Source organism: Callithrix jacchus, chromosome 9, assembly GCF_049354715.1.
Source record: "Callithrix jacchus isolate 240 chromosome 9, calJac240_pri, whole genome shotgun sequence".
NCBI classification, from domain to species: Eukaryota; Metazoa; Chordata; class Mammalia; order Primates; family Cebidae; genus Callithrix; species Callithrix jacchus.
Genome location: NC_133510.1, coordinates 67,783,535 through 67,803,768, shown reverse-complemented (window position 1 = coordinate 67,803,768; position 20,234 = coordinate 67,783,535). Strand labels below are relative to the sequence as shown.

Sequence of the window (20,234 nt, the reverse complement as noted above, 5' to 3'; positions counted from 1 at the left end):
AGTTCTCTAGGATTCCACCCCCATTTGCTTTTTCTAGTTGGTAAGCAGGCGGCACTTAGAGCAGTATCTGCCCTCTGAGCTTGATTGTTAAAGAAGATACTTTTGGACTTTTGTGCTGAATGGATTTTACACAACTTGATGATTGAAAAATAACTTGGAATGGAAGAACTAAAGCAGATGGAAGCTATTTTATCTATATTTTGTGTCTCCAAAGTTTGAAGGGTTTATTTTGTTTTCAGAAACTGAAATTTGAGAATGACATTTTATCCTTGTATTGCCCTTGAAAGGAAGAGTTTTTCTTTGGGGAGTGGAACTTTAGGAAAGGAAGGTAACTTGGACTATAAGGACTCCACAGCTATCATATGCCCCTGGGTAACGTTACATATGCCTTATTTGTTCAGAAGAGAAGTTCCCTAAGGGAATAGAATATAACCTTTTTGTTGTATGTCATTCCTAATAGTGAGTTGCATCTAAGTGAATAAAATAAATACTAGCAATTCAGGAGACTCCTGATCTTTGATCTCCCATGACAGATCAGTCCATGCCACAGATTTCCTGAAAAGAAAAATAACCATGGCATGGAAGAAACTATGCATTTTTTGCAAAGGTTGTGAATTAAGGTTGAGAGTGAGATGGTTTAGTCTGGCCTCTTTTTAGAGCAGTGATTGATTAATGCTGTCTGTGTTGCTGTTTTTTCCAGAGCTGACCTGTCCTGGACGCAGCATAACTAACGAAGCTGCTGCAGGATGAGAAGATGGCAGCGCGGCTGCTCGCACCACCAGGCCCTGATAGTTTCAAGCCTTTCACCCCTGAGTCGCTGGCAAACATTGAAAGACGCATTGCCGAGAGCAAGCTCAAGAAACCACCAAAGGCCGATGGCAGTCATCGGGAGGACGATGAGGACAGCAAGCCCAAGCCAAACAGTGACCTGGAAGCAGGGAAGAGTTTGCCTTTCATCTACGGGGACATCCCCCAAGGCCTGGTTGCAGTTCCCCTGGAGGACTTTGACCCATACTATTTGACGCAGAAAGTGAGTTGCAGGAGGAGGAGCAGCTGCAGATACGGTTTCCTAACAGGCTTAGGGAGATGGGGGAGAAAAATTGTGTCTCTTTGCTGAAGTTTGGATAAGTAGTTAACCTTTTGTTTCAGTTCTGGCTTATGGGGATTGTTTTTCATTTTAATTGCTATGAAGGGTCATTTATGGTTTTGGTACTTGTCAACTCTCTTAATAAGACTTCTGGTTTTGGCTTCAGGCCAGATCAGAAAAAGGGGACATAAAGGAAATGGGACCACTTAATAGAGTCTTCAAAAGATGGGATAGTAAAAAACAGTACAGCCTCCCTCTCTCAAACACACATTCAAAATTCTATCTTTAATATAAAGGTGATGCTACTGTTGTGACATCAGTAGAGTAGTATGGTGGAGATGGGATATTTGCCCTCTTGTCCAGCCCCCTTTGTGACCCTAGAGCATAGCTGCTGGGGACAGGAGTAGAGCTGAGTAAAGCAAACTGGGCCAATGAGGACAGACCCTGGTCATTGGCCCTGTTACACAGTTGTCTGGACTGATTCTTGCAGCAGGGTCAATTTTGTTATTCCTGTAAGTAGAGAGTGTAGGGGGAAGAACTACCAATCTTCATTTGGCTAAATCTTGAGCTTCTTTCTCGTGATTATCTTCTGAAACAAGGCAACAAGTAGAGAAGCAAAGCCAGCTAAGTAATTGAATCTTGAGGGCTGGCATCAGACACCCTTTTAGGGGACCCCTCATTTGACAGATTTTTTTGTTGAGACAGAATCTTGCTCTGTCACCCAGGTTGGAGTGCAGTATCACGATCTGAGCTCACTGCAACCTCTGCCTCCTGGGTTCAAGCAATTCTCCTGCCTCAGCCTCCCAAGTAGCTGGGATTACAGGCACCTGCCACCACGCCCGGCTAATTTTTGTATTTTTAGTAGAGTCAGGGTTCCACCATATTGGCCAGGCTGAAATTGAACTCCTGACCTCAGGTGATCTGCCCGCCTCAGCCTCCCAAAGTGCTGGGATTACAGGCATGAACCACCGTGTCCATCTTGACAGATATTTAAAGAATTAGATTGATAGATTTTTCCAGATGAAGGGGAAATGGCTTTGTATAGTTATATATATACTGATATAAAGCTTATCTAAACTGGCTTTGTTAAAAACAAAACAACAACAAAAAACTGCCCTTAACTAAATTGCCTTTCAGTCTTTAAATTTTGGACGAAATTTCTGCATCTTTGGCTTGATAATAGAATAGAAGTAAGATGAAGACAGTAGATCTCTTGAGTAGCTGTAGTTGTAGAGGCATTTTTAGTTCAGGGTGACAAAAGCAGTTAAGACATTCTCTACACAAAATGGTCCTTTACCCATGTGCTTCTGTGTAGCTCAGAACAGCTACATAATAGAAAAAAGTAGGACCATTAGTTTATATCTTGCACTGGGAAATCTAGAAAGTTTAACAAATAAAATGATATGATGTAAAGAACAGTAGATTGAAAGTAAGAAATCCCAATTCTATCATAATTCACCATGTTTATTATTTCCTTTTTTTTTTTTTTTTTTGAGACAGAGTCTCACACTGTCACCCCAATAGGAGTGCAGTGGTGTGATCTCAGCTCACTGCAAACTCTGCCTCCCAGGTTCAAGCGATGCTGCTGCCTCAGCCTCCAGAGTAGCAGGGACTACAGGCGTGTGTACCACCACACCCGGCTAATTTTTGTATTTTAGTAGAGAGGGGATTTTACCATGTTGGCCAGGCTGGTCTCAAACTCCTGACCTCAAGTGATTCACCCGTCTCAGCCTTCCAAAGTGCTGGGATTACAGGCATAAACCACTGTACCTGACCTTATTATTTACATTTTTATTTTCTAGTAAATGTATTGTCTAAGCTACCACAGGTAATTTATGGAGGAATAAATGAAGAAAAAAAACTTCTCAAAACTAATCTGTGACTTTTAGCAAGACACTTCATCTCTCTGGGCCTAAACTATTTTTCCAACTCAAATGCAAATTAATTTCTCATTTACTTTTTGTTTTTTGTAGTTTTTTTCCTTTAACTTGCATTTTAAGTTCAGGGGTACATGTGCAGGAGGATGTGCAGGTTTGTTGCTGCACAGATCATCACATCACCTGGTTATTAAGCCCAGCATCCATTAACTATTCTTCCTGATGCTCTCCCTCCCCCATCCCCTGCCTCTGATAGGCCCCAGTGTGTGTTGATCCCCCACATGCATCCATGTATATTCTCATGATTCAGCTCCCACTTGTAAGTGAGAACATGTGGTTTTCTGTTCCTGTATTAGTTTGCTGAGGATAATGGCTTCCAACTCTATCCATGTCCCTGCAAAGAACATGATCTCATTTCTAATTTCTCATTCTCTTAAACCTGACAGGAGATATGAAAAAATATATAAAGCCATTAGCTGTTAGAGCCCAATTTTCCTTTGCATACTTTTTTTCCCTGGTTCCTGCCCTGTAGACAGTCTCTTTCCATTTCCAGTGCCTCAGATTTCCATGGCCTGTCTTGAGAGTGAGGACTTATCAAAGAGAGTGGGTCTCTGGACCTAATGAGTGTCATTCATTGTATAGGCCAAATTGATCTTATTGGTGTCCCATTAGGAGACTGGCTGGTCGTGGTGGAAACTCTGACTTCAGCCTTATGGCTTCACCACAAGGGCAAATTGTTTCTGGAAAGGATAACTTTAATAGCATTTTCTTGGTAATCTTAAAAAATATATATTCCACCATACAGAAAAACTCATAAAATATAGATTCATAGCATAATGATTTCAAACTAACACCGTGTCAAGAAAGAACATTGCTAGCACTTTAGATGTGTTAATTGTACTTTGAAATGAAGGATATTTTACTTGATTAAAAATAATATTCTTGCCCAAGTTTACTTGCAAATCTTTACCAGCAGTGCTGATACTTCTATGGGGGTGGAAAAACTCCACCTGCATTCTCCTAGGGTCCCAGCTGGGCCTGAGAATTAAATTGACATAACACAGATTGACAGGAGAAAAGCATAATACGTGCTTTATGTAGCACAGGAGTCCTCATAAAGAAATGAAGACCCAAAGAAGCAGTTAGAATCAGTTATTTATATGCCGATCGGACAAAAAAAATAGTAAATTGTGAAGAAGCAACTAAATTATGTGGGGAGGCTTAAAAGATAAGACTTATTCTAACAAGGTCAGTACAGTATTCTCTTGGTCTCACCTTCTTGCCCTTGAAGATAAGGATGTTGCCTTTCCTTCGGGTTCAGGGAATGTCTTCCACACAGGAATTTCATCTTCCTCTCTTAAGAAACAGCAAGAAGGTCACAGTGATCTTTTTGCACCTGCTGTTTTACAAATGTCTTTAACCTAGTCAATATGCCAGAATAACATATCTTAACCCCTTCACTTCATGCTAACTAGGCCTTGTACACAATTAGCAAGGTGTCTCCTACAAGGAAGCACACCGGGAGTTAGCCCACAAATCAAAAAGTCGTAAGGGTAGAAATGACTTTAAGAGGACAGTCCTTTCCATTTGCTTTTCAAGGGCTGCCTTAAATAATTCTTGGCAAAGTAGAATCTCTTTTCTTTGCTAGATGATACTAGTGGAATCCTTTATCTTTTCCTCATAGATCTCACTTTCTAACTGATTATCCTTGTGACTTTCACAGAAACTTGTTTCTCATTTCCTTCCCTCTTTCTCCTAGTGGGTAAGAGAGAACTCATTTTCTATTAGTAAAGTTCTGGTTTTATCTCAGATTTCCCACTCCCAGGGGACACAGGGCCCTAAAAGTTGTGCACCACATTTTCACGATACTGTTACTTATTCCAGCTGATACTGGTTTGGCTATTCTAAGCTTCTGAGGTCCTTTGTTGGATTTCACACTGACTTTTTCAGCGGTTTCCTGCAAGCAATCTGGATCGTCCTCTCTTTGAGTTGCCTCAGACTTCTCAGTGCTACTTTATGTTTTCTTCGTCTCTGGGTACTGCGTTCTAATACTTCCTTTCTTTGGCTTTCTTGTTTTTCAGCTGTTTGCTACAAATGATTGTTTACGGAACATTTAAATTTTTAAATTCAATTTAAAAATAGGTAATATATATAAGTGGTTAAAAATTCAAAGGTACTTGGTAAATAAGTTTGCGTTTTACACTTGTCTCTCATCTGCCTATTTCCTATCTTCCTGCACAGGCTACCACTGAGAGTGGTATCTTCTAGAGTTTATGTGTATGCAAGAAAAAACAAACATGTGTTTTATGGAACTTGAACTCCATTAAAAACCTTTGTTCTTGGTTTTCTTCCTATCGTTTTCTTAATTTTATTGAAGTCTTAATTTTGTTCTTTGTTTTTACTTTTTATTATTATTATTTTGGAGACAGAGTCTAACTTCAGGTTGGAGTGTGGTGATGAAATCATAGGTCACTGCAGCCTCAACCTCCTGGGCAACCTCTACATCTGCCTCCCAAGTAGCTGGGATCATACCCATGCACCACCACACCTGGCTAATTTTTGTATTTCCCCCACTTTTAAAAGTTTTTTTTTTTTTAGTGAAAAATTAAGGACTTTTTCTCTATTGCTCAAAGTACCTCTATATCTTTGCTTAAAAAAAAAAAAAAGATACTCTCCAATGCTTAATAACTTGTTGAATACAAAATGGCCGTATATATTCCTAATAACTATCTTAAGTAGGCAGCTAGGAAATCTGTAGGTTAATCTGAAACAAGGCCTTCAGAATTGACCCCTATCCGTTTTCCCATTTCTTAGAACTGACAATTGATATGTGGGTCTTTTTTGTTTAATGGGTATACCATGTTAAAAGAAAGTCATATAAACAAAAATTTAAATTACAAGTTTGATCAATGTGTTTTTAAATAGGGCACACTCCTATTGCATTAAAAACTGATGTATGCTTCCTAAAGTTCAGTTTACCTTCAACTTTTCAGGTGTACCTTTTTCTGCCAAGAGAGATCTAATTATAAGAATAATAGAAAATTATAACTTGATAGCCTTAGACATCATCTAGTTCATCCTCCTCATTTTATGGATTTTACAAGGTGAAGTACTTTGTCCAAAGCCCGCACCACTGTTGGTCTAACCAGGAGCAGAGCTCATGCCTCCTAACTATTCATTCATTACAATGTATTTCTGGTTCTCCATTTTTCTGATTTTTCATTTATTGATTTTCAGCCTCAGTTGACTCAGGTTTTCTGAAGCTGGGCAGGCAAATAGAAAGAAAAATAAGCTCTATTTTCACTTATTCCCTAATAATCCTTGTAGTTTATAGGACAGGTCCTTAAAAGTACAGTGGTAAGAGTATTGCTTATGGGGGGAAGAACTTGTGTTAGCCCCTGTATTATATCTTCTCAAGGGGAGGAGCTCTGAGTCGAGCTTATTATTAATACCGCCAGTTATTCAACTGGACATGTGATCTTGAGGCAATTTATCTAACCTTTCTACTGCTTGTTACTTGTTAAAGGAAGAGTATTTCCTATCTGCCATAGTCCATCCCCGATCTGCCTACAGTCCATTCTTTACCCCAACCTGTGGTAAGATAGTATACAATCATGTGTCATTTAATGGTGGGAATACATTCTGAGAAATGAGTCATTAGGCCATTTCATCCTTATATGAACATCATGGAGTGTACTTACACAGGTCTAGATGATGTAGCTTTCTGCAACCCTAGGCTATATGGTATAGCCTGTTGCTCCCAGGCTACAAACCTGTACAGCATGTTACCATATTGAATGCTATAGACATTTGCAACACCATGGTATTTCTGTATCTAAACATAGCTAAACATAGAAAGGTAATGCATCGCACTATAGCTACAACTTTTTGACAAATACAAGGTTATTGAGGAATAAAAATTTTTCAGCCTCATAATCATCTTATGGCACTACCATCCCAAATGTTGTTGACCAAAACATTATTATGTTGTGTCTGACTATAGTGGAAAGAGTGCCCAACTGGAAATATAAAACCTTGGTTCTAGATCCAGCTTTGCTTCATGCTTGTCCTTGGCCAAACCACTTTAATTTCCTTTCCTGCAATATTTGTAAAATGGAGTTAGACCTGTATTGTATCTTTCTAATTTTATTTCACACCTTTGCCTGTCACATATTGTATGTTAGCTGTGGCACACTACTTTCCATTTCCTGAGTGTGGAAGACCCCTCCATCCACCCACCTTCTTCTGGTCTCCCTCTCTTCCTGTTGGAATGTACTCTGTCTTATAGTTTTACCTTTTGATATTCTACCCACACAGGCCCAGCCCAGAGGCCTCTTCTTTGTGGCCTAACTTAATTTTCCTACACTTGGAGAACTGATTCCTCCTTTTGAATTTTTAAAACACATTAGGATCTTCGGCCCTACACTGGATAAGAAGTTGGTTTCAGGTTTAACTCAGGTTAGATGTAGAGGGTACTTCTGTTCCCAATATTATTTGCAGTTTTTTCCTTACTTCACTAATATTAGTGCCATCAGCTTAAGTGATACATACACATCACACGCAGTCCTCTGTGAGCTCATGGCAGAAAATCCTTGCCAAAAGTGCTGACACACTTTCAGCAGGTGTACAACACAGAGACCATTACAGGAGGATTTCTGTTTATTAGGTGTGATTTGAAGAATTGCTGATGAGTTGTATTTCCTACTTTTGCACACTAAACCTAGATGCTGCTTTCTGTTTTAAATAAAAACTACATATTTTAAAACTTTGGTTTATTTTGTTGTTAAAATTTTTTCCCAACAATATAAGGAAGCAAAATGATGTTTCAGTTATTTTATTTGCCAAATCAAATTGAGAGAAATGTCTGTGAGACATTGGGAGGTGGGCCTTTCTCAGGAGGATGGGTCATTGATGGGCGTGTATGGTCTTGTCCACTCTTTAAGTATGGTTACCTAGAGGAGAAGGAATTTAATTAAGCATTCCTAAATCAGATTTCTCTTTTGTTCCTGTGGCAATAGACCAAAAGTTGAGAAATCTTATTTCTGATCCCATCCCTGTCTAATTCCAGGTGATCTTGGGCATGTCATTTAACCATTTAAGCTCTCAATTCCCCCAATCTAGAAAATTAAGATTATGATAGAGCTAATACGTCACTTATTTTACAGGTTGCCATACAGACCATTTCTGGACTACTCTATGTAAACAGAACATTCATTCCAAACCCACTTCATTTTTTTTTCTGTAGCACTTAACACCTGGCATGTAATACATTTATTTGTTCATTGTTTATCTTGTATCATCAGCTGGAGCAGTACCTGCCCTGTATTAAGCACACAGTCAATATTTGTTGAATGAATTAATTAATCTTATGAGATAATGCATATGAAAACACTGTGTACTTTTCTAAGTGCTATGGATGTGAATAGTGGCATGATTTTCTTCCTAATGAAAAATTTTTCTGTCTTCTGAAATGAACTAAACTCTAAGGGAAAAATGACTGACTACCAATTGTTTCTTCCTTTCCAAGGAGTTGGTTTCATTTGGGAGCTGAGGCAGTGGATTGGGAAATAGGTTCCCTGATGTTTTAAAGAGATGGTCAGAAGGCCGGATAACTTGTTAAGTGCCCACTCTTGTCATCCCTCTTGTGGAACCTTAAAATTAAAAAGGACTTTACAAAAGGTCATTAGATAACAGCCTCTACCTAGTGCTGGCATCTCTTCCTGATTATTGGTCACAAGCATGTGCTATACAAAGGATGTTATTTCCTGAATATTCTAAGTCCTTCTGTCATGTCCACCTTTATTAAGTGTTTTGTTTTTCTTGGCTGTGTCAGTTGTGTTACCTTCCCGGCAATAATTGACTATAAAGGAAATGAGAGAAACATCTGTGGAATATGTACTAGTCTGGATTGTCTCATATAAAATGTGATTAATTTATTCAACAGTATTTCTTGAGTACTTCCTGTATATTAGACATTCAGTTCTCCTGGGGGAGACAAAGATTAATACAGTCCATTCTTTACCCCTAAGTAGCTTATAATGTGGTAGCATATAGTGATATTACTTTTGATGAGGGAGCCCCAGGGTAATTTCATAGTTAGAGTAGTATTTGAATTAGGGCTTGGATTTTAGAAAGGAGGAATGTACTCCAACACTCTAGACAGAGTATGGTATGAACAGAGGCTCAGAGAGTAGGGCCTAAGACATGAAAGAAAAAAACAGGTCATCTAATTTGGTTGGAATGTGGGGAAGTGACTGAGGAGCAATGGAAGATGAGGCTGGGGAGGGTCAGCTGGAGCAAATCCTGGAGGGCTTAGAATGTTAGACTCAGAGGTGTGGTGTTTGAGAAGCAGTAGAGAACTAGTAAAGGCTCTTGAATAGGAGTAAGGATACGTGATGATAGCTGTGCTTAGCGAGGTAAATGGGTTGACAATATGTAGGGTGGGCTGGAGGGAAAGAGAACTGAAACAGGCAGATCAGCTGTGAAGTAATGAGGGTATGAGTTATAGTGGTGGTAAAGGGATTGGATGAATTCAACGGTTTTTATAGAGGTAAATTGATATGATTTATGATAGATTATGGAGGGTTAAGGAAGGAGTAGAGCATGCAGTTATTCATTTGACAATTTGATAAATTGTTACTGTCTTCTGTATTCCCTGGCCTCTGTTCCTTGTTCTTGGCAACAAAACAGACAAGCCATATACATTCTTGGAACTTAGTTTTTTGTTAGAGAAACACATAACAAACAAATATGAAAATTAAATTATTACTGATAATGATACATGCATTAATCAAGATAATATGTTCCAGCTCCTTTAGAGGCTTGTGGTGCTCTAATTTGGTACAGAGACTAAACTTGGAGAATCCAGAAGACTCGAAGTTTATATGTTCTCTCAAATATTCATTATCTTAAATAGGCCTTCAGCAAGTATTAAATTATAATCTTTAAAAGAGCCAGTTTTGAGAGAATTTGCCCCTCTCAGATTTTTATACAGATAGGAATCAAATATACTTGAGCATCAATGTGAGCTATTGGGGTGCCTACAAAGAAACCCAGCATTTTCTCCAGAAAAGAACCTCCAGTCCTAGGTTCTCATGCAAGTACTAAGCTGTGATTCCAAAATTCTGAGCCGCCTAGGGTATAGACATAAGACAGCTTTTACCTGAATTCTAGGATGTGTGTTATTAGCCAGTCACCTCAGCCATAAAATTCCACTGATCAGTAATTTTAGGAATTCATTTATGTTGGTTTCTCCAGTGTGTGAGTTGTGAAATCTTATCTTAATAAAAATTTACCTGTGGAATGGGACTATGTAATAATGGCCATTTAAATGCTAAAGAATGTTTCAAGATTATAATGATATCAATAATCTCTGACAATAATTAAACATATTTTAAGTGCTTTGTTAGTCAAGGAGAGAAGACTGTGTCATTCTTATACAGAGGGATGCTTCTCTTACTAATTGTTTCCAAATTGGCAAATGAGCTGTAAATGTTTCTTTACATATAACCCTATTTGACACAAATTAAGATCAGGATTGCCCAGAAGAATTTTTGATACAAGCTCTGAAGATACATTTCTATTCTAGACACTGTTGAGCCTGGAAAGTTTGGCCTATGGAACTAAGTTTGAGTAAAAGATTCCTCTGATTTCAGAGGATAGGGTGCCCCATCTACTGTTCAAGACCAATCCCTCGCCCCTGTCTTTGACCGGTGCCTTTCTACCTCCTCTGGAATTTCACTCCTTTGGTTATGCTCTCTCTTTTCTGTATTTTCCATCTTTCCTCTCATATAGGTTCCTTTCCCATAGTCTATAAACACACTCAAAGCCTCTCCATCTTAATGAATCCTCACTTGACCTCCGGTCCCCAGCTAGTCTAATTGCTCCCCATGCCACTGAAAATTGTAAAGAGGAGCCTTTACTTGCCACATACACATCTCCCACCCAGTCCTCCATCCTTGAAGCCTGACTGCATCCTTATCCCTTTCATGAATATTATAAGATCTTCCCAATAACATCGCAAATGGCCAAGTCTAAGAATTTTTTTTAATTCTTAACTCACTAACTCTCTGCAGTGTTTGACACCATTTATTATTTCCTGACTCTTACATCTCTTGACTTCCTTGGCTTAATTTTCCTTTTATCTCAAATGCTTCCTTCTTTCTTTTTCATTTTTTCAACCTTTCCCTAAAATGTTGATATTCCCTCAGATTCAGTCCTTGGCCCATGTTCGTCTTAGTTGGCACATTCTCCCTGGATGATCTCATCCAGTCTCAGTTCGAGGACTCTTGACTCTAGCCTAGCCTAGAATGTTCCTTAAATATTCAACACCTTGCCAATCTGTGTCTGGATTTCCCACAGGTTGCACAGTATATTCAAAATTGAACTCATTTCCTTCCTTCTCAAATTTGCTTATCTTCTTTTATCTACTCTCCTGGTTGATGGCACCATCAAAATTCTAGATAATCATTTTTGACTCCCCAGTTTTCTTCATTCCCTAAGGATTGCCAATATTAGGGAGATCTCAGTATAATATTGCATGTTTTCCCAAGTATGAAGCATTTGTGGCTGCAGAAACATTAACTTGCTTCCTCAAATTTCCTCAACTAGTATGTGGTAGAGTCAGGTTTCTGTTCCAGGGATCTGTGAATTTCACCTTCATGGTCTTTATTCCATACTCTGATGTCTATGTAGAGCATATTGCAGAATGATATTTTGATATGGTTTCCTATCACTTTTAGAGAATTCTAACATTTTGCATTGCCTCAATATGAAGTTAGTATAGTCAGCCTTCCATACACATGGGTCCACATTTATGAATTCAACCAACTGAAAATATTTGGGGGAAAAAAGCACATCTGTACTGAACATATACAGACTTTTTTTCTTGTAATTATTCCCCAAACAATATAGTATAACTATTTACATAGCATTTACATTGTATTAAGCATTATAAGTAATCTCAAGATGATTTAAAATTTACTGGGGAATGTGCATAGGTTATGCGCAAATGAAACATCATCTTGTTTCGGGATTGAGCATTAGTGGATTTTGGTATCCCTGGGCAGTCCTGGGACCAATCCCCCATGGATACTGAGGAACAACTGTATGTTGTTATGTTTAGTTCGTTTGTTTCATACCATATCTTCAGCACAGTATCTGACACATGGAAAAGGTGAGAAGACTTTTCAAACTAAAATTAGTGAATTTTTATGGGTAGATAAGCTAAGGGGTTAAAAAAAAAAAGGTAGCCGTATAGTTTCAACTGGGCACCCAGGAGAAAGTTGGATATAGTTAAAGGTTAGGTGATTTTAGCTGTAGTATTTCTTTATGTCTATGAAAAAAGAGATTCATTTGTACATTTAGCAAACATGTATGAACTGTCTACCTTGTGCCAGATAGGTGTCACGTTATGTACTGTGCTTGCTAAGCTGAGAAAAATCATAGTAGATGGAAGATAAACCCCTCCTTTTCACAGATCTCAGGGTCCAGTGAAAGATACTGGTATGTAAACCTCAATAACAATATTCTATGTTAGCTACTCTAATAGAAGTAAGTACAGTGTTATAGGGACACACAGGAGGGAAGGATAATTCTATTGAAGAGAGTTGAATGGGGCTGTCTTCATAGAGGATATGATCTTTGACCTGGACCTTTAAGTATTAAAGTATGGTTTAAAAAAATCACCTGTCAGAGAAGAGATGAGAGAGTAGTACAGGTGTGAGGAACAGTGCATATAAAGGCCGAGAGATGTAACACAAGTTGAACCGTTTAAAATAGTGAGTGTAGGTGTGACTGAAGCATGTAAAGTGTGGTTTGGTAAGACAGGAGATAAAGCCTAAAGGGAAGTTGGAGCCAATAAGTGCATACTAAGGGGTTTTGTTTTCTCTCACTTTCAGAGTTCCCAGGTCGGAAATAACCTCTGGGACCCATTTTGAACCAGTGCAGCCCTGCTCTGGATTCTTGCTCTAATTTGTGCACAAGTGTCCTGCTGGTTTGTGCCAAGTTAGCCCTTTCTCATCTTCTAATGACCAGCCTATGTTTGGAGCCAAAGAGTTGAGGGAGTGGCAGTAGTGTGTGATAGCAGTGGCAACATCTAATCACATTTAATGAGTGCCTGTTCTATACTAACCACTGTGTAAAGGACTCCTTGTGACCTTTCATTTAATCTTTATAACAACCTGATAAAATTGGAATAGTGATTGTTGACACCGCTTTATCAATAAGAAAACTGAGCCTTAGCAGCCTTAACATAAGTTGCCTGAGATCATGACAGCTAATAAGCAACAGAGCTGGGTATTGAATCCAGGTCTTTCTGGCCTCAAAGCCTGTAAGTCACTCTGCTTTGCTGCTTTCTAAGAGAGAGGAGAGTGAGAACAGATTCTAGAATATGAATTCAGTAAATAGAGTGGTTGATATGCTTTACATAATAAGCCTGCATTTTGCTCTTGCTTAGAGCAACTGTAGTCCATATACCGTAAGAGGTTAAAGGAGAAGGGGATCAAAGTCAAATTTATACTGAAGGACAACAGGGAAGAATGGCCATGGAGGAGTGTCAGACATGCCCTGCCCTGGGGAGCAGCATTGTGCTGGCTCAGCATTGAAGCAGGTGCACAGTGCTGCTGTTCTGCCAGGTATGGCTTTCTGTGACCAGAATGTGAGCAGGAAGGGTGGCAGCCACTCCAAATGGTTGGAGAGCATGGGGTTACAAGGTCAAACCAAATGAAGAAGGGTATGCAGAAGCACCTGGAAAACTGTAAAGCCACTGACAGATGTGCTAGCCTTATCTTCATCAAACTAAACTTGGGGAAAAGACCATAAACAGCTGCTGTGATCTCTGAAGCACACGCGGGGGGTTCCTTTTAGGCAACAGTTAAAGTTATTAAGTAGAGGAGATTCATTCATTGATCTGAGGATTGGACCAGATGATCTGGTCCAACTAGTCTGGTAAAAAGAGTTTGGAACTAGAAGCCAGGAGATCTGGTCCCTGGTAACTCTCCTTCTCCTGCTCACTAGTGCTGTGACTTTAGTTTAGGCAGGGCATTCTGTGCTTGGTTTCTTGTTTATGAAACTAAGAGAGTAATAGTTTCAAAGTTTTTTAAAATTGCGGTATGACATGATAATTAAGAGTATAGGATTTGTATTTAGATTGCCTCAGTTCAATGCTAAATTTCACCATGTAATAGCTGTGTTGTCTTGGGCAAGTTACTTAATCTCCTGCCTTAATTTATCATCTATAAAATAGTACCTACCTCATAGAGTAGTTGTGAGTTATTTAAAGTATCTTAGTAGGGTGCCTGCCACATAGTAAATGCTTAATGAACACTGAATGTTATTATTTCTTCAAATACACTCATAGGTAAAATTATCAGTCCCTAAAAAGGAATTTTTAAAATATGGGATTTAGAGGTCTCTTTTGCTCAGTTCTCAGTATAGCATAATAGAGGCGTGGAAGATGATGGTTCTAAATAGTCATGCAGCTCAAACAGAAGTAAATGCCTAGGGAAAAAATTTTGCTGGTGTCTTTATATCCTGCTTTGGTTCAGTATTTTTTTCTTCTTCTTCTTCTTTTTTGAGACAGAGTCTCGCTCTGTCACCCAGGCTGGAGTGCAGTGGCACAATCTTGGTTCACTGCAACTTCTGCCTCGCAGGTTCAAGGGATTCTCCTGCCTCAGGCTCTCGAGTAGCTGGAATTAACAGGCGCATGCCCCCGTGCCTGGCTAATTTTTTGTATTTTTAGTAGATACGGGGTTTCACCATGTTAGCCAGGATGGTCTTGATCTCCTGACCTCGTGATCCGCCCACCTCAGCCTTCCAAAGTGCTGGCATTTCAGGTGTGAGCCACCCAGCCCTGCCTGGTTCAGTATTTCTAAGGGCAGCTGGATATTACTAGGAGACAAGTACTCTGGAAATTCAGCCTAGTTATGCCTTTGCTGGAGCCTTTCCTGGGACACACTGGGGCTATATAATATAACCTATATTATAATTTTACTTGAGGAATTCACTAGGCAGATTAGCATAAGAAAGACATCAGGATTCTTTTCAACATGGTGTAGTCATTTTTACATAACAGGTCATTTGTTTCTAAACAGCTTCCTAGCCTGATGTAGAATCTGTTTAGATTCTGCATTATATTTTCCTTTATTAAAACAGGGAAATTTTGAAAAGACACTTATTTGTTGCTTGGTATATTGGCTATATTCATACTCAGATAGAATGCCAAATAGCTGTTGATTAATAACAACTGGCCAGTTGCCTAGTTAAGAACAGGCGCATAAGTCTGGAGGAAAAAGTGTGTATATTTTGTTTAGGCAGGCAAGAATTTAAGGCCAGAGAACTTGGCTAAAAATAAGAGGACAGTTAGTTCCAAAGATCAAAACAGTTAAGATCTAGGGACAGTCATAAGTCAGTGCCAATAATAGTTATAGTCAGATAGACTCAAAGGTTCCCAACTGCCCTCTTGTTGATTAGCTAAATTCTGAGCCCCTAGGTGTTCATTATAACCAGAAGCTCATCAGATACCTGCAGGTTGCCTTTGCCCTAATTGAGATGGTGACCTCTCAGGACAGGGAGAATTGGTTGAGTGAAGAGCTGCTCTCCTGGGCTATGTGTTTCACAGCAAACCAGGGGCTGGACAATAAATATTTCTCTAAGAAGCTTTCTCTTCTATGATACGCTCCACCCCTGCCTTGAGTACTCTTCTATATAAAGTCTTTCATGTGTATGCATCCTTTATTGTTTTATTTTATATTATTGAGATAGGGTCTTGCTCTGTTGCCCAGGCTGGAGAGCAGAGGCATGATCACAGCTCATTGCAGGCTCAAATGATCATCCCACCTCAGCCTCCGGAGTAAGCTGGGTCTGCAGGCACATGCCACCACTCCCAGCGAATTTTTTTTTTTTTTTGTAGAAATGGAGTTTTGCTATTTGCCCAGGCTGGCCTCGAACTCCTGGGCTCAATCTTCCCATCTTGGCCTCCAAGAGTGCTGAGATTACAGATGTAAATCCAATCTATTTTTAAAATTTATACTTTTTATGTGGCTAAAATTATTTCAGTCTTGGGATGGGGTGGGGACATGCTAATAAACTGGCTGTACTGCAGTATTGTGATGGCTGTGTATGTTTATTTTTTTGCATTTGCAGTAGTATGCTAGGATTTGTTTGTTATATATGTGAACGTGCTTTACCTGGCCTTGCACAGTGTTTCTTCCCCTAATAGTGGGCCCCAAAGAGAAGACATCTTACCCTGACTTAACAATGGCAATGCTCCTACTTTGTGTGCTCCAAGGCCCCACGTTGCTAATTAGAAATGAAAAGCTTGTGCTTTTCAGAAGGCTCATTTTATGCCAGTACAACACATTTATTAATACTCCAGCCATAACTCGTTAAGAACTGTTCTCCTGCTCTTAATGGGCCTTGTGCTGAAACACATTCTGTGGCTGTTGCTGTAAACCGATATTTCCCCTTGGGCAGTAACCGCAATCCAATTTCAATTTCCCTTTTAACTCATTTACTTCACAAAGATCTAATTTAATACAGATTAGGTAAAATATTATTGGACTTCATGGGCACCAAGCAATTGTTGTCTAAGAAGTATTCTTGTGAAAATCCAAAGCTTGCTGTCCTTTCCACTACATCTGGGTTTTGAAGGATCTGGTGTTAGAGCATAGTGTTGAACAAGAGATGACAAATATCCTTTTCTGGATTCCCACCAGCAGTTTAACAACGATTACAAAGGTTTTATCAGCCATGTGAAACATATGTATATGTACATCTCAAAGTCAACCCATCACCAGTCATTCCTTTTCATTCTCCCATGTTCACTGTTCTCCTGAGAACAGGGGATAAAAGTAGGGGGGGAAACAGTGCAGGGAAAAGCATTGGGTGATGCAGTTCTGCCTTGGCACTGCTCTATGCTCCCCCCTGCTGACATAAGTATGGTACTATCAAGCACTGTTGACCCTGATCTTGATAGACTTCAATATAAGGAAGCAAAATAACTAATTCAGGAGAGTTCTACAAGGATAAAATGTGAAAGAATAAATAATAATAGGCTTTTCTCTCAAATCTATGGTTTGCTGCTTTGTTGCACTTAATCCTGGATGCTCTGTGAATTTTCTAAATCGTAGAATTACAGATATCAGTGCTGGAAAGGACCTGGGCATGCTCATCAGGCAGCCTTCTTTATTATTTTAAAGACAAGGAAAATGAGATCTGACAGATTAGTGCCCTCAAATAGTTGAAAAAAAAAAAAAAAGAGATTTAGAGGCATGCAGTGGCTCAGCCAGGGCATACAGTTAGGTAGAGGCAGGTGAAGAAGGAGAACCCAAATGTTTTAGCACATGACCTGAGAGATGATCTAGTGGTTCCCCAGATCTGGTGAGCACAGATTTCCTGGATTCCTCTGCACCCTTATTTAATGGAACCTCTGGAAATGGGATTTATGAATCTGTGTTTTTTAAAAAGCTACTCAGCCCAGGTGCAGTGTCTCACACCTATAATCCCAGCACTTTAGGAGGCCAAGGCAGGAGGATTGCTTGAGGCCAGGAGTTCGAGACTAGCCTGGACAATATAGCGAGGCCCTGTCTCTGCAAAAAAATAAAAATAAAAAATAAGACAAAAAGCCACTCAGATGATTCTTGTGCAGTTAGTCTGGCCTTAGGAACTAATATTAGTGTATCTCTTAGGCCAGATCAGCTTTGCCATCTGTTTTTATATGGCCCACAAACTAAGACTAGTTTACATTCTTAAATGGTTAGATATGTGAAAATGATATGAAATTTAAATATCCGTGTCCATAAAGTTTTATTGAAACACAGCCACTCTTGTTGGGTTGCATGTTTCCTATGGCTACTTTTGCACCACAGTTACAGGGATAAGTTATTTTAACAGACACTGTATGGCCTACAAAGCCTGCAGTATTGACTACCTGCACCTTTTCGGAAAAAGCTTGCTGGTGCCAGGTATATTACTTATCTCTCTCTCAGGCAACCACTGCAAGCCCCAGTATTAAAAGGAACATTTCTAAGCTTTGAGTACTTGTGTTGGTCCAAAGACTCTCTTGCTTTTCAAAAAAGATCCATTTATGCTTGTAAATTATCTGTAAAGCTAATTATTTCTAGAATAAAACATTTTATTGTAATATAATTTCCTACTAAAGTATGGGAGATTTACCTTCATTTCATGAGTTTAGTGTGTACCAGACATTTATTTTTCTTTGAATAGAAGAAAAGAACTGTTTTCCTTTTTCTTTTTCTTTTTTTTTGAGACAGAGTCTTGCTGTGTTGCCCAGGCTGGAGTGCAATGGTACTATCTTGGCTCACTGCCACCTCCACCTTCTGGGTTCAAGTGATTCTCCTGCCTCAGCCTCCCAAGTAGCTGGGATTACAGGCATCCACCACCATGCTTGGCTAATTTTCTGCATTTTTAGTAGAGATGGGGTTTCACCATATTGGCTGGGCTAGTCTCGAACTCCTGACCTCATGATCCACCCACCTCGAACTCCCAAAGTTTTGGGATTACAGGCATGAGCCACTGTGCCCGGGCAAGAACTGCTTTTATATTTGATGAAGATATAAGATGTAAATATTTAGAAAGGGGTGATGGTAAATGAATTTTATTCTAAGTGCAGCATTCAGCACCCAAATTAATTAGGAAATTTCTATTTCACACATTAAATGTCCTTAGTAAAGCCTCTGCTTACAAAATCATAGTTTTAGAATTCACTAAAGATGCTTAGTATATCCCCCAGAATCATCAGTCTCCCACTTGACAACTCATGACTGATCCTAATTCAGAATCCTACTACCTCCTAATTTTGCTTCCACCAAGGTGTAACAGTTTCCATTTCCTAATGGCTTCTTTTTGTTTTTCTTCTTCTCCTTTTCCCTCACCTAAAACAACATAAGCATTTGTTCATAAACCAATCAAGAGACATTATTAAGCACCTGCTGTATGCCAGGCACTGCAGGCACTGATTCAGTGATAGGAAATACCCTCCATGCTACCTCTAGACCTATATTTTCATCACGACCAAACCAAGAGACAAGAGAAATGGAAAGTATAGAGTACATTACTTTTAAAAATCCTGCCAGGCTGGATGCCTCAGGCCTGTAATCCCAGCACTTTGGGAGGCCAAGGCGGTGTTTAATTTGAGGTCAGGAGTTCAAGACCAGCCTGGCCAACACGGTGAAACCCTGTCTCTACTAAAAATACAAAAAAAATAGCCAGGCATGGTGGTGGGCGCCTGTAATCCCAGCTACTGGGGAGGAGAATTGCTTGAACCTGGAAGGCAGAGGTTGCAGTGAGCTGATATCACGCTATTGCACTCCAGCCTGGATAACAAAAGCGAAACTCTATCTCAAAAATTAAAACTAAAAATACAAAAATAAAAATTCTGTTGCCTGTCTCCTAAAGAGAGGTTTTGTAGGTGATTTTGTAAAGGCCTGTTCTGGTGGTTTTTAGGTCTTGGAGCATGGGCCAGTGCTTCTTTCATTGTTGCTTAGCTGCCCTATGTATCCCCTGGGGACTGATATTTCTCTTTCCCCAGAGAATTCATTCCCCACACCAGCTTCATTCTCTGCCATGTTGCCACTAAATCACCTCCCAATTTGGCACAGTAGATGCTGTTGAGAGGATCCAAGCTTGGCATAACATGCTGCTCTTTGCTGCGTACCCTTTGATAGGTGGTGTTCCTCTCCTGAGCTTTTGTAAAATGTATAGGGGACAGTAATTCCTCCTTCGCCCATACTTCATGGGAATCTTATGAGGTTGAATGAGGAGGTTATTTAAAGGACTATTTTCATAGAGGGAGTTGCTATAGAAACACAGAGGGGTACAAGTACTTCAGAGAAGGGGTTTGGGGGAAGCCCTAGGCTATTTGTTTCTTTGAGAAGCCAAGATATGGAAGAGCCATAGCTCAGCCATTGATGTGTTTCAGGTGAACCCTGGGTCTCCTGCTTCCTCTTGCTTTTAGGATTAGGCTTTTTCTGTAGCATACTCCACCAGAACCAGTATACTCCAATACAGGAAAATTCACTGCAGTACAATAGCAAACACAAGGGATGGTGGAATGGGTGTTTCTAGAATGTATCTAGCTCAATACTAGTTCTGCTTTTCCATTGGGAAGAGAATGACCTGACTCTGGTAGATTAGGAAAGGAAAGAATAGAAGATAAGAAGAGAACTTTAAAAAACATCCACTAATAACTGTGTATTGGGAGTACATGAACTGATCATTGTTTTGGAACTATGGATGGAAGCATAAGATTA

The 20,234-nt window shown here is 39.5% G+C and overlaps 1 protein-coding gene across 7 annotated transcripts in view; it reads left to right on the top strand.

Moving 5' to 3' along the window:
- Nucleotides 1-20,234, top strand: part of SCN8A (sodium voltage-gated channel alpha subunit 8) — a 200,409-nt gene that overhangs the window by 64,714 nt on the left and 115,461 nt on the right. For all 7 annotated transcript variants that reach the window (XM_054238528.2, XM_054238524.2, XM_054238527.2 and 4 more), the window contains one exon: nt 701-1,030. In XM_054238528.2, coding sequence (XP_054094503.1) covers nt 755-1,030 — 276 coding nt within the window. In that variant the 5' untranslated portion in view covers nt 701-754. The remainder of the gene's footprint in view (nt 1-700; nt 1,031-20,234) is intronic.